Source organism: Juglans microcarpa x Juglans regia, chromosome 7D (genome assembly GCF_004785595.1).
Source record: "Juglans microcarpa x Juglans regia isolate MS1-56 chromosome 7D, Jm3101_v1.0, whole genome shotgun sequence".
Taxonomy (NCBI): Eukaryota; Viridiplantae; Streptophyta; class Magnoliopsida; order Fagales; family Juglandaceae; genus Juglans; species Juglans microcarpa x Juglans regia.
In genome coordinates this window covers 10,714,481-10,727,833 of record NC_054606.1, presented here as the reverse complement: position 1 = coordinate 10,727,833, position 13,353 = coordinate 10,714,481, and the positions used below count along the sequence as shown (strand labels likewise).

General features: G+C 30.4%; 1 protein-coding gene across 1 annotated transcript; it reads right to left on the bottom strand.

Annotated features, from left to right (window-relative positions):
- Positions 1 to 3,633: 3,633 nt before the first annotated feature.
- LOC121239328 (tetraspanin-3-like) lies at positions 3,634 to 7,324 on the bottom strand. Its single transcript, XM_041136552.1, has 2 exons — positions 6,569 to 7,324; positions 3,634 to 4,148 (listed from the first exon to the last, which is right to left on the bottom strand). The coding sequence occupies exons 1-2, from the start codon at positions 7,082 to 7,084 to the stop codon at positions 3,807 to 3,809; spliced, it is 858 nt and encodes a 285-aa protein (XP_040992486.1). The 5' UTR covers positions 7,085 to 7,324; the 3' UTR covers positions 3,634 to 3,806.
- Between the last annotated feature and the right edge of the window lie 6,029 nt (positions 7,325 to 13,353).

Sequence of the window (13,353 nt, the reverse complement as noted above, 5' to 3'; positions counted from 1 at the left end):
TATACCAATATTCATGTAGTTTTGTTTTGGGATGAGTTATACCTGATTGAAGAAAGAATACCTAAACACATTATCATGTTTAATATTGGGTCGATTTGTGTTCAAAACTGGCACGTTGGCCTACATTTGCCAATTTTGGCATGGTGAGTAGGATTCTCCAATCTTCTTTTTCTCACCAATTATGCTTCCTCCCTACCTCAAACTTTCTGGAAATCTAGCATGGGCTTACCATTTGCATGGATTATACAAATGTAAAGTAATAATTTATATAATATCACATGATTTTGTATTTGGTTATTCCACTCAAAACTTATTCTCATATTAAATTATCCATCTATTAACAAAAAAAAAATAATAAAAAGATAATAATTTAATAATAGTATTATTTTTTTCTAATTTATTTGTTTCATATTTTATAATTCTATCAATCATATGTTAATTAATAATCAAATTATAATTAATATTGGTAGAGACAAACCGTAAAAATTCTAACAAAACAACTCTTTTACACTAGAGACAATAAAGTAGATAACATAATTGCACCAATCGGTAAATGAATGGCTCTACAGCCACACATGTCGAATCCCAACCAGGGATCCCGACAATGCTTTTTTTTTTTTTAGCTTTTTTTCATACATTTTTTAAAATTTTTAAATTTTTTTTTTCAAATTTACAATATCATTAAAAAATACTTCCTTAATTATTAAGTAAAAAAAAAAAACATTATCGGATGGCCATATGTAAGAGCAGCAATTCTCAACAGTAAGTTCAGGGATTTTCTTTTGGATTCACAAACCACAACAGCACCAACATCTAACTAAAACACATCAATGCAGCAGCAGATTCAGCAATGGCTTTCAACAGTGATCAAACAGCTTCAGCAATATTGGCCTCAAACTTTAGGTATTCTGAAATGTCACTAAACTTTGGTCAATAAACATTGGTCAACAAATATGTAAAGATTCAAACTTTATGGTTCTAAATAAGTTAATGTACTTGAACTATATGAGCTTTAGATTTTTTATTTTTTAAGTATGGGTGAACAGAATTAATTAATAGCTGAATAATGATAGCATACTTAAAAGAGTTGAGCAGAATAACGATAAGATGAAAGCATAACGAGAGACAGTAATCCCGTTTAAAATAATGAGATTAGATGAGATTGTTTTAAATTAAAATTAAATAAAATATTATTAGAATATTATTTTTTATTATTATTATTGTTTTAAGATTTAAAAAAGTTAAAGTATTTATTTTATTTTATGTAAAAATTTGATAAAGTTGTAATTGTATTACAAAAACGCACGCACAATAATATTATGATAGTTGAAAAGTATATTTAATTCAACATAACTATATATAAACGTGGAAAATGCTATTAGTCCTGAGGATTCCTACTGACAATGGGTCGTGATACTTTTTTTTTTTTTACTTAATAATTAAGAAAATATTTTTTAATAATATTGTGAATTTATTTTTAAAAAAATATTTAAAGAGGTTAAAAAAAATGCATAAATAAAAATAAAAATTTGTACTTATCCGGAAGGATTCCTCGGTGAGTGTAGTGGTATTGCACATATAAACGTACTAAACGCTGAATCGGGTTGAATGGAAAGAAATATGCATACATACTACACACATATAGTAGTTGGCAGAAAGACCTTAGTTTTTAAATGGAACGACCGGAATTTTCCATTTCGGCGTAATATTGGTAAACTATATATTTTCATTTCGTTTCATTTTAGATTTCGGCCTATTCCAGTTGATTTTAGCCATAATTGGCATTCCAGATCACATTTAGGTTGTTTTTGGATATTGAACTGAATTGAGTTGAGTTGAGTTGAATTGAGTTGAGATAATAAAATATTATTTGAATATTATTTTTTAATATTATTATTATTTTGAGATTTGAAAAAGTTAAATTATTTATTATATTTTGTATTGAAATTTGAAAAAATTGTAATAATTAGTTGATATGTATTTAGATTTCAATTTCAGAATATTTTAATGGCAATTTTGTAGTTTTTTTGAGTTTGAATGACATCATTTTTATGAATTTTAATTCTAGATAGCATTCCTGTAGTTTTAAAATCTAAAAGCATTTGCATAATTTTAATTTCTCTATAACTTTAAATATATCCCCCGTTGTCTCTCTCTCTCTAAATCTCATCATTTTTAATAATTTCTAACTCTTTTATTTATTTTATTTATTTTTTATTTTTTCTGTGTCTCAACTCAAGTCTGTTACTTTCTTAATATTATATTTTAACACCAATATCTCTACATTTTTTTTCACTTAATGCTTTCAACTTATATTCATTTTACAAATATTCAATTATTGCATATAACACATATACAATACACACTTACATAAATATTCAATTAGTGTACCAATTGCAGATTTTCACTCAATCTGACCTAGTGGATCTATTGTTGGGTTTGTGGAGCCTGGTTTATTGTTGAGACGACCCGACTTGATTATCTGACCCCACAATGATTCGTTACGATTTTTGAGTAGATTTTCAACGAGACTTTTGCCATGTTCGCTTCAGCTTAGGCCGAAAATTTTTAGCACTATTTTTTACTCAAGAAGCGTCAAGATGGAAAGTTTGCTTGACGTTTGCTCGACTTTCAGCTCGAGTGAAGATCAGATAGAAAGTTCGCTCGACAGTGGGCTCGAGTGAAGCCCAAGCTGAGGGTTCACTCGACAAGGAGCTTGAGTGAAGGCCAGATAGAGAGTTCGCTCGATGCGCGCTCGACACTCTATTAGAGCGAATGTCGCAAAAAGTGAAAATTAGAGTTTCCGCCGTGTAACCCTATAAATTAGTATAAGCCGGTTTGGATTTAAGAATAACTCCATCTTATCTTATCATTACAATTTTTTTAAATTTTTACACAAAATATAATAAACAACTCAACTTTTTCAAATATCAAAACAATAATAATATTAAAAAATAATACTCGAACAATATTTTATTCAACTTTTAAATTTCATTTAAAATCATCCAATTTCATTACATCTCACTATCTAAACCCCACCTTAAGTCTTATTTTAGTTTTAAGCTCCGTTTGTAAGATGAGATGAGATGAGATGATTTTATATAAAAGTTAAATAAAATATTATTAAAATATTATTTTTTTAATATTATTATTATTTTGAGATTTAAAAAATATAAATTGTTTATTATATTTTGTATCAAAATTGAAAAAAATTATAATGATGAGATGAGATGAAACCATTTCTATATCCAAACAAGACCTTAATTTCCTTTCTAGTAAGCTGTTGGTTGTGTTCTAACAATGAGTTCTAAATTATTTTAATTGGTTTCTCCAATGCCTGTGGATTGGTATTTATCCGTCACTCCCAAATGTAATGTTCCTGGCTCCTCAATAAGCTTTGTCCGTGGACTCAACAGATTGATTAGAGGATGTAGATAGATGCATGTCATTACCATATTAAACATTTTAAACGATGCCGCTTTGGCGATGAATGTTATCTATGGTAGTATTTTCATGGGGTCATCTATGATACATCATACATATAGAAATACATAGCATATCAATCAAATACTCTTCCCTCCACCATACACTAGTAAAAGTTTTTCGTTACAGAAGTGATAAATAAGAGTGATAAAAACCAAAAAGATATTGAAATTATTAACATATACAACCACCAAACTTTAAAACGAACCAACTTCCACCTGTCCAAGACTCCCAAGTTAAGCCATATCCCTTAAAAGGAATACCAAAACTTCATTATACATCCTTGACAAACTAAGCTTTATTTGTTAATCCCCCTGTAATAATTAAAGATGGATTCTACTAGGTCGTTCCTTTGTCATCCTTGCCTCGCCGTAGGGTTCATCGTTATCAATCCGACGATTGTTCCTAAATGCCGCACAGCCAACCACGTAAGCGATTACCAGGATGATTAACACAATAATGTTAATCACAGAGACCTTCCTCCAACTCTTCTTGAGGCTGGCCAGCACACCAGCTTTGCAAGAGTCGCAGGAATAGCAGAGTTGTTCTTGATCATTGTTCCACTTAGTGCAGTCAGGGTTGCTTCCCGTCACTACTCCAGAGCTCCAAAAGGTCTCGTTAACATAGACATAGCCGCACTCTGTGGGAGGCTTGCAGCAACCAGACTATAATATCACAAGACCAACCAGTGTATATTTTGTTAGACATATATAGTGCGGCTATTTCAATCATTTCTGTACTTAGAAACAAGACATACACAAGATTGAAGGACAGTGTCCAAGCCCAGATACTGATGCTGTCAAGTCCAGCTTATTAAAGATAAGATATGAACTAATTCAACATCTGTTTGTTTGAATGTAGCAATGTTTAGCCTATAATATGAGACATGTTATTTGCAGGTTTGGAAAATGTTTTCAACTGACTAAACAACCACCTTGTACCCAAAAAAAAAAAAAAACAAAGGTTGAAGGTTGAACCTTTGTAATTCATGACCTCCAAATCCTTTTTCTTTTTCTTTTTTTCCTCAATTACTTTCTAAAATTGTGAGCCTTTCCATGTCATAAATATAAAATGATTTTCTTCAATATGTCAATCAAAAGGGCTATGATAGGGATTTAGACTGGAGCCAACAAAACCTGTCCCATATACTATCATGTCATTAATAGACTCACACGTTGTTGACAATTATAATTGGGGAGAAAAAGGCGGGATTGATTGAGAGATAGGCAAGCAACTTTGCGATCCAATGATGTGATATTCCAACCTCTTGACTGTTTTTAATGTGTCTTGGAATTTTTCAGCCGTATCAAAACAAAAACAAAAAAGCAACCAGCCAAAAGAGAGAAGATATTCGGCCTAAAAAGTAAAGTAATTTGGACAGAGCATTAAAGGCTAGCCAACCCAACAGAAATTTGTGGCTGCAAAGAGGAAAGATGAAATTTATTTAAGTCATATTTGAATGCTATCTCATTTTATCGATATAATTTTTTTAAATTTTTATATAAAATAAATAATTCAACTTCTTTAAATTTTAAATTTTAAAATAATAATAATATTAAAAAATAATATTTAAATAATATTTTATTTAACTTTCATTCAAAATTATCTCAAACTCACTATTCAAACGGCCTTATTCAGTTTACCTATTCATGTAAATTTTTGTAGCATTACTCTAAATTATTAGATAGCATGAAATTGGCATCATTTAGAGTTTTTATCCTAATTTAAGACTACTGAATGAAATAAATATATTGTATCAAAAAATATTTATTATTATTATTTATACAAATGTTAAATGCTCAATTAAAAATCATTACAATTCAATTTATGTCTACAAAATTCCGAACTAAACCCAAAAAAGCAACTTGATCTAATCTTTTGCTTATCTTAAAATATGTTAACTCTCCACAAAAATATTAACATCAAATTTGGGGATCGAATCCCCGAATTAGAAATGCAAAAAAATTACAGTTTGCCCACAGTCATACATATTTATTAGTGTTAGATCTTTTCTTAATAAGCCCACGGCCACAGTGTGGCCCACTAAAGTACGAAAATTTAATATTAGTTTAAATACGAAAATTCGTTCCTGACGTTTTAAATAATAATTATATTTTAATAATATTTTATCTAATTTTAAAATATCATTTCATTACCAAATATTTCTTTTTATTTATGAATAATACTAGAGCCACCACTTGATCTACCGCTGGCTCTAGTATGTGTATTTTTTATTTGTTTTTTAATTTTTTAACAATTTTAAATATTTTAAAAAATAAAAAAATTCATTAAATTATTAATAAATACTTTCTTAATCATAAAGTAAAATAAAAAAATAATTTAATAATGTTCGTGATTAAAAATTTTTTATTTTATTTCGTGATTAAAAAAATATTTTTTAATAATTTTTTTTACTTTATGATTAAGAAAATATTTTTTACTAATATTTTAAGTTTACTTTATTTTTTTAAAATATTTAAAAGTATCTAAAAAATTTCTATAAAAAATAAATTAAAAAAAACACATGGTAGAGCCATTAGCTATCAGCCAACGGTGGCATTCTTTATTTATATATATATAACAAGATGAAAATTAAAAATTAAATATAATTTTATTTTAAAATTAAATTATTTATTATATTTTATACGAAAATTATAATAATCAGATGATATAAAATAAGATAATTTGTGGAGCCAACCGAAACCAAAACGGAAAAAGGAAGGAATAACCAGTATTTGCAAGTTTAGAAAACACTTCCGTGAAATCCAGAAAAAAGAAAGGAAAACGGAAACATCAAACAGGAAATCTGCGTGAAAAAAAATTCTAAAAATGTGTATGAAGCAGGAAATAAGAAAAAACTGCTTTCTTTTATATTGTTGCAACCTTGAAAATAAATGCAAAATGGTGTTTTAAATGCTATAAAGTCCTCTCTAATAAATTATTTTCTGATGCTAACGACCCATAAAATTAATATCCGAGCTCTTTTATGAAACTATTGAGAAAAAATGAATTCTTTCAAGCTATTCCCAGATCGAAGATGATAAGAAAATCGAATAAGTAAAAATGAAAGATAATTTCTGCATACCTCAAGAGGGTTGAGGTTTCTGCGATAAAACGTCTCAGCAGTTTCGGGAGCACCCCCAACAGTCTTCCCCATCTTGCTGCAAACCTTGGAGTCCCTTATGCAGGAGCTAATCTTGGACCAGTAGCTATCATCCATGACGCGATCCTTCAGCCAGCCGGAGTAGTCCTTCAGAAAATACTCAGAATACGTCCGGTCCGTCACTTTCTTGCCGGACCCTTTGTCGGTGACAGCGTAGGCGAAGATGATGAACCCTATAAGCGCGACGATGATGAAGAACATGGCGAAGAGGTAAACCCACATCAGAAAGGTGTTCCGGTAACACGCGCCGGCGAAACCGGCGAGTGAGATGACCATGATGGCGACCCCGATAACTATCAAGGGCCACTGCAGGAACTTGAGGCAGTCGGTGTTGTTGGCTCTGGTGCTCAGCCATATTCCACCTCCGAGGATTGGGATCGAGAGGAGGAAAGTAAAGAAGTTCAGAAACCCAATCAGGTGGTTACTATTTCTCATCATCGTTGGTTTCTTCTGACCTCAATCTGCTTCTCTCTTTGTTTTCTTTACTGTTTCTTCCCTTCTTCCTTTCTCTGCTAGCTAGCTGTCTTTTCTTCGGCAAGCTAGCTTGCAGCTTGGTAGTCTTGGAGTGCTGCTTTTGACAGTAGTAACAGGTTAGAGCGCAGATGATAGGGGGTTTGTTGGCGCGTAGGTCTTATAAGTAGGCAGATAAATCATACAACAAGAAGATATTTTGAGACAAAACCAGGTGGTACTCGCTGTGCATAGTGGGCACCTGTACATTTTTTGAAATTTTTTTTGAAGAAAAATTGATAGGAAGCTCGTTTTGAACTTTAGTTTATTTTTTATATTATTTTTTTAATATTTTAAAAAATTTATAATATTATTAAATAATATTTTCTTAATCACTAAGTAAAAAAAAGAAGTTTTGGGCTTCCTTGGCATTTCATTTTTTTGAAAGCTGATTTGATCACATATGAATCCATAAGACGAGGGAGAGCTTGAAGTTTGAATTAAGTATTATTAAAATATTTTTATAAAAAAATATTATTTAATATTATTTTATTTTAAAATTAAAAAAAATTATAATAATTAGATTAGATAAAATAAAATAAAATATTTTATTAACCGATCTTGGATATTAATATGTGTGTATATAATATGGGATATAAGCTTGCCCATGTGAGCCCACAACGTGTAGAGACTAGGTTGGATAAGATTCCAAGATATTTCTTTCTTTTTTACTTGTTAGAATCATTTAAGCAAGCATGATTTTAAGAATTCATTGCCATTTTTGGAATGATCTATTAATTATATACATTATTAAATTGTATCAAGTAATTTCCTTTGAAATTTACATGGGTCCCTTTTTTTTTTTTATGATTTGAAGTTGAAAAAATCTTAGCTCATTCTCATTCGGTCACATCTATGGTGAAATGATTTTAATATAACGACAAAGACTATACTCTTCATGATATATTTTAAGGGAAATAGAAATGGTTTTTTTTTTTTTTTATTAAAGTAATGGTAGGTAGAGTTTTAAGATTTACAAATATTATGCACTCTATTTTTAAAAAATATGGATTTCATCATTGAAGAAATTATTTTGCATGTAAATTTCATATAATTTACTCAAACTTTTTAAAACAAATGCGTAGAATTTACTCATTTTAAAATTATAAATATTATTTTTTTATTATTATTATATAAGAAAATTGTGAATATCATTTCTCCTTTTATTGTTGTATAAGTTGATTAGTTTCGGCTTGGAAGCCAAGTAATAAGCAATCGTGTTTGACTTGTAGTAGAGGGCCAACGAATCTACCCAAAGGCACTCAACCAATATAAAAAAAATCTGTAAGTACAAGGAAAGAGTATGGATCCCAAACTGACTGTCACCATGCATATCCTTTATTTTTTTCCTCAAACATTCGAGGACGTTTGAAGAGATAATGAATGGACGGGATCTTCGAATATTTAGCCATAGTAAAAGTTACGGGTGAAATGGGTTTCATTTAATTTTAGATAAAATTTAAGATCGAATTATATACACCTATTTTATATTTTTAAAAATCGATTACATATCCATTATTCTTCTAAATTGGTATTTTTTATTTTAGCAATTCCAGTCTAATTTGATCCGTTTTTCTATTTTAATAATATATACTATACTAACAGTGATATTAATAATATATATAGTTATAGTGATATTAATATTAACATATTAAGTTAACTATATTATTATACTTATATTATACTATAACTCTTATAATAGATTAATATATATTAATACTATATATTATACTATTATAGTATTACTACTGCATATAGTATATATATATATATATTATAGTGATACAGAAGCAGCTTATAAATCCCATCAATTCACCTCAATATGCTCACCAAAAAAAAAAAAATATCAACGAGAAAAAGTTGAATTATGCTATTTTTCTCACTCGAAAAAAATAGAGTAGTTCTCTCGAAATGGTTTATTGGAGTAGTGTGGCTCCTTTCTTCCTCGATCCGTTCTCCCTCTCCCTCACGTACAAGGCCAACATGATCAGATCGATTATCATAACTACTTTTCCTTTCTCTGTTTGTCCTTGTGTACTATTAGATCAATAGGTTCGAGCTCTCTCTTTCTGGCCTCTATGGCACTTAGCCACACCATCGCATTGATCTCTAACTGCTGATCATCGAGGTTAGTACTTATAAACCTCTCCTTTGATGGTGTTTTCTTTGAGAAATTCAAGGAACAAAGTCACGAACCATGCATTTCTTTTTATTTTATTTCACGCTGTGAATTGATTGTAATGGAGTTATGTTTATGATGTTACACCTTCAGTCTTATTTTCGTAAAAAAAAAAAATTATTTTCAAACCGATATATAAAACACATTTAATTGACATATTTTGATTTGGATAATAAATTTTATAATCTTACCAATCAAGTTTTATCATTTAAATAATATAAATAATGTGTTCAACTTAGGCCTCGTTTGGATTAAGAAATCATTTCAACTGATCTCATTTCATCTCATCATTATAATTTTTTCAAATTCATATATAAAATACAATAAATAATTTAATTTTTTCAAATTTTAAGATAATAATAATATTAAAAAATAATATTTTACTAATAATTTATTAAATTTTTAACTTTTATTTAAAACTATATCATCACATCATCTAAATGGGATTTAAAAAAAAAAATGTTTGTTGCAAGCGCTTGGTGCAAACGGTGTGTAAACGGAACTAACGTGGAGACACTTGATGAGAGAAATATCGAGCTGGTGAGAGAGAGATGAGAGAGAGTTGACGAGAGAGACCGAGGTGATGAAAGAAAATATATGCGTTTAGAAAAAGAGTAAATAATTCATTTTAAATCTGACGTGATATGAACGATTATACGTCGATTATATCTATCGATTGTATATATAAAAACTGTGTAAAAAAAATATCTTTTTTCATGACTCATGGCTTACCCATGATAGTATGGGGCCGGCCAGCTTAAAAGATAGGTGCGTTCGGCTAAGATGGAAGAAAATCTTTTGGCTGCATCATGGTGAGATTGTCGGTATTCCTTATCTAAAGTGCAACCTTCTGAAGTCTGTATCTGGACAGAGAGTCAATCTAAACGTTTGCTAAAAGTTAAATATTTTACAAAGCTACGGTTATCCTTGGCGAATGGAGAGTACTCAGTCCAACAGAGGTTTCAGATTTTTTATTGGTTCCTTTCGTGTCCCACACAAAAGGTATGCCAAAAAATGATGTTGGCAAATAAATCAACCCCGTCCAGAGACAAAATGGCTGAAACCAAACTTACGTAGTTCAAAGGAATCGACGTGCAAAGGAAACCTGAAAAAAGGTTTTCGGTACAGACAAAATTTACCAGACTTTGTATAGGCATGCTAATTGCAAAAAGATAATGATAACTTTACTATATCTTACTATTTATTTATATTTTTTTTATTTAATCATGAAGAAAGTAATTCTTAATAAAGTTATATATTTTTTTTAATGATTAAAAATAATAATAAAAAATATAAATTTTAAATATATTATAAAATAGTAAATGAGGTAATAAATCTATCATTAATCCATTGCAAAATCTATTGCGTTTGGTTACTCAAAAGGGTAATGATACTTACATTTCCTTGCTACATTTCCATTTTTCGAGCAATGCACAACCTTCTCAACCTTTATAGACCACGTCTTTTTTTAAAATTTTCAAAATTTTTAATTTTTTTTTGAGTTTATTTTTTTTAAAACTAATTCAATTCTTCTATTCATTATTTATATATTAAATATTTGATAAAAAAATCATAAGAATTAAAAAAAGTATGATATATGGAGGTTGTGTGGATAGTAGGTAGTTATGTAGATTTTTTCTTTTCAAGCCAGTCTTTTTTGCCCTGAGATTCAAAAACACCCTCGTCATCAAGCTCATGTTTCTTGTTATCACCTGACCTAGTCATAGAGCACTATGAACAAACAATAAAGAAAAACACACGAAGCAAGGGCACCTTTTGAACACCCACAAAAATAAGAAAAATAAGTAGCTTTTCATTTAACTAATTTTGAATTTACCATCTATAATTCCACAACAGAATCTTGCGAAAGGGTGGGAGAACGGTTTTCTTAATTTGTCAGCGACTTGTAAATCTAAGAATTTTGGCAACCAAAACAAGGGGTGCAAAAAAAAAAAAGGTAAACCAAACCAAATCGGTATGTTTGGTCCAGTGCCAAGTTTGGTTTGATCCGGTATCAATTTTATTTTTCTTAAAACAGGCCAAAATCGATCCGCTTCCGGTTTTTCTTTTTCTAAAACCAAACCGGACCGATTTATATATATATATTATAATTCTTTATATTGTATATAATTTTTATATATAATATATAATTATATATAAAATAGTTTTGTATTATATGATAAATTCCTAATTAATATAATTTCAAATTTGAAAATCTTATATCACTATAGTCTATAACACAATTATAATATACTACAATATATTATCACTATATAATATTATATACTATAATATACTATTATATACTATATAATATAGTATATTAAAACCAAAAAATCGGATTGGAACCTGTAAAACCGGAAGTATCGGTTTAGGGGGTAACCAGTGCATACCAGTTCAGTCCCAAATTTTGTCTAAAATCGGACCAAACCAGACCGGTTACACCCCTAACCAAAACAATCTGGATTTGAAATTTAAACATCCAGATTCCTCATATTTACGTTTTCACCAAACAAAGAGCACTTGAGAAAACAAAATGCCATTAATTAATTTTCCCAACCTTTCAGCAGCAAAACACAAGGAACGGTCAATCAAGATACACGGTATCGAAGACACAAAGGGCTTTTGGGTGGAAGGGGAAACTGGTCGTGAGCCTTTGATAACGTTTTTGAATCTCAAAGAGCAAAAGACGAGAGAAAAAAAAAAGGCAGCTAGATGGGTAGTAGAGGGGTAATAGAGAAAATGTAAGGGTATAGTTACCTAATTCAAAAATACATTTGTTGGTTTGGATAGTGAGATAAGATAAAATGAAATGAAATGGTTTTAGATTAGTTAAATAAAATATTGTTAGAATATTATTTTTTAATATTATTATTGTTTTGAGATTTGAAAAAATTGAGTTGTTTATTATATTTTATATGAGAATTTGAGAAAGTTATAATGATGAGATGGGTTGAGAATATTTCTGTAATCTAATAATACTTCATGACTATTCGGGTTGAGATCATTACTTTTTCCTCAGAGGATATCTATAGAAGTGTTGAGAAGATGAAGAGTCTTGTCCAAGTTAACAAGGCATGGAGAAGAATACACATTCGCCCCTACGTATAGTATGTGACATGTGTTTGACTGTTACGGTTTCCCACTCTATTCAAACCTAAATTTATCGATGTTTAGGTTGCTAGGTGTAGAAAAGGATAGCGAGGCCCTTCTCCCGCCACCCCGTCTAGCCTTCGCCTCGGTGGGGCGGGGGCTCCATCTGCTGGATGCCGGCAGTTGGATAATCCACCAACATCTTGGCACCCAGCGGATGCGGGGTGCGAGACGGGCTAGGCCCCCGTCTGCCTTTCCCCCGCCTCGCTCCAATATACACACACACACACACATATGTGTATTTTTAAAAAAATATACTTATAGTAAAACAACATTATTTTGAGTATCCCCAAAACGACATCATTTTACTGAAAGCCTAAAATTCCCCATTCTCTTTGCCCCCATTCGCTCAAACCTCTCTCTCTCTCTCTCTGAATCTTCGTCACTCCCTATATCTTAGATTCTCACTCTTGCACCCTCACCATCCGTCGTCGTTGCCGAGCTATCGCCATTGTCGAACATCTCTCCCTTTAGGTTCTGTATGTATCCGGAGCAATTCTTTTGAGTTTTACAATGGATTGTGTCCTAATTTTTAGATTTAGAGGACGAGATTGATTAATGGATTTGGATGATGAGGATTGTAATTTGTGTGTTGTAGAGCATGGATGTGATTTGTGTGATTATGCTTGAGTATCTAGGGTTTCAATCTGAAACCCTAAATTATGTTAGGAGTTTCAGATTTGAACCCCTAGATATTTTGGGGTTTCGAATTGAAACCCTAAACTAATTTAGGGGGATTGAAACTCCAAAATTGTTTTGATGTTCAAGACTGTACTATTTTAATTATTATGTGATTTTTGCATTATGTCATCATATCCAGTTTTTGTGAGTCAGCGAGAATAGATAGTAAGCCAAACCCAACCAC

Excerpts from the sequence above, each read along its gene's own strand:
- LOC121239328 (XM_041136552.1), bottom strand. The coding sequence starts at position 7,084 with ATGATGAGAAATAGTAACCACCTGATTGGGTTTCTGAACTTCTTTACT. Across the intron at positions 4,149-6,568 it reads GAAACCTCAACCCTCTTGAG|TCTGGTTGCTGCAAGCCTCC; the intron begins GTATGCAGAAAT and ends GTGATATTATAG.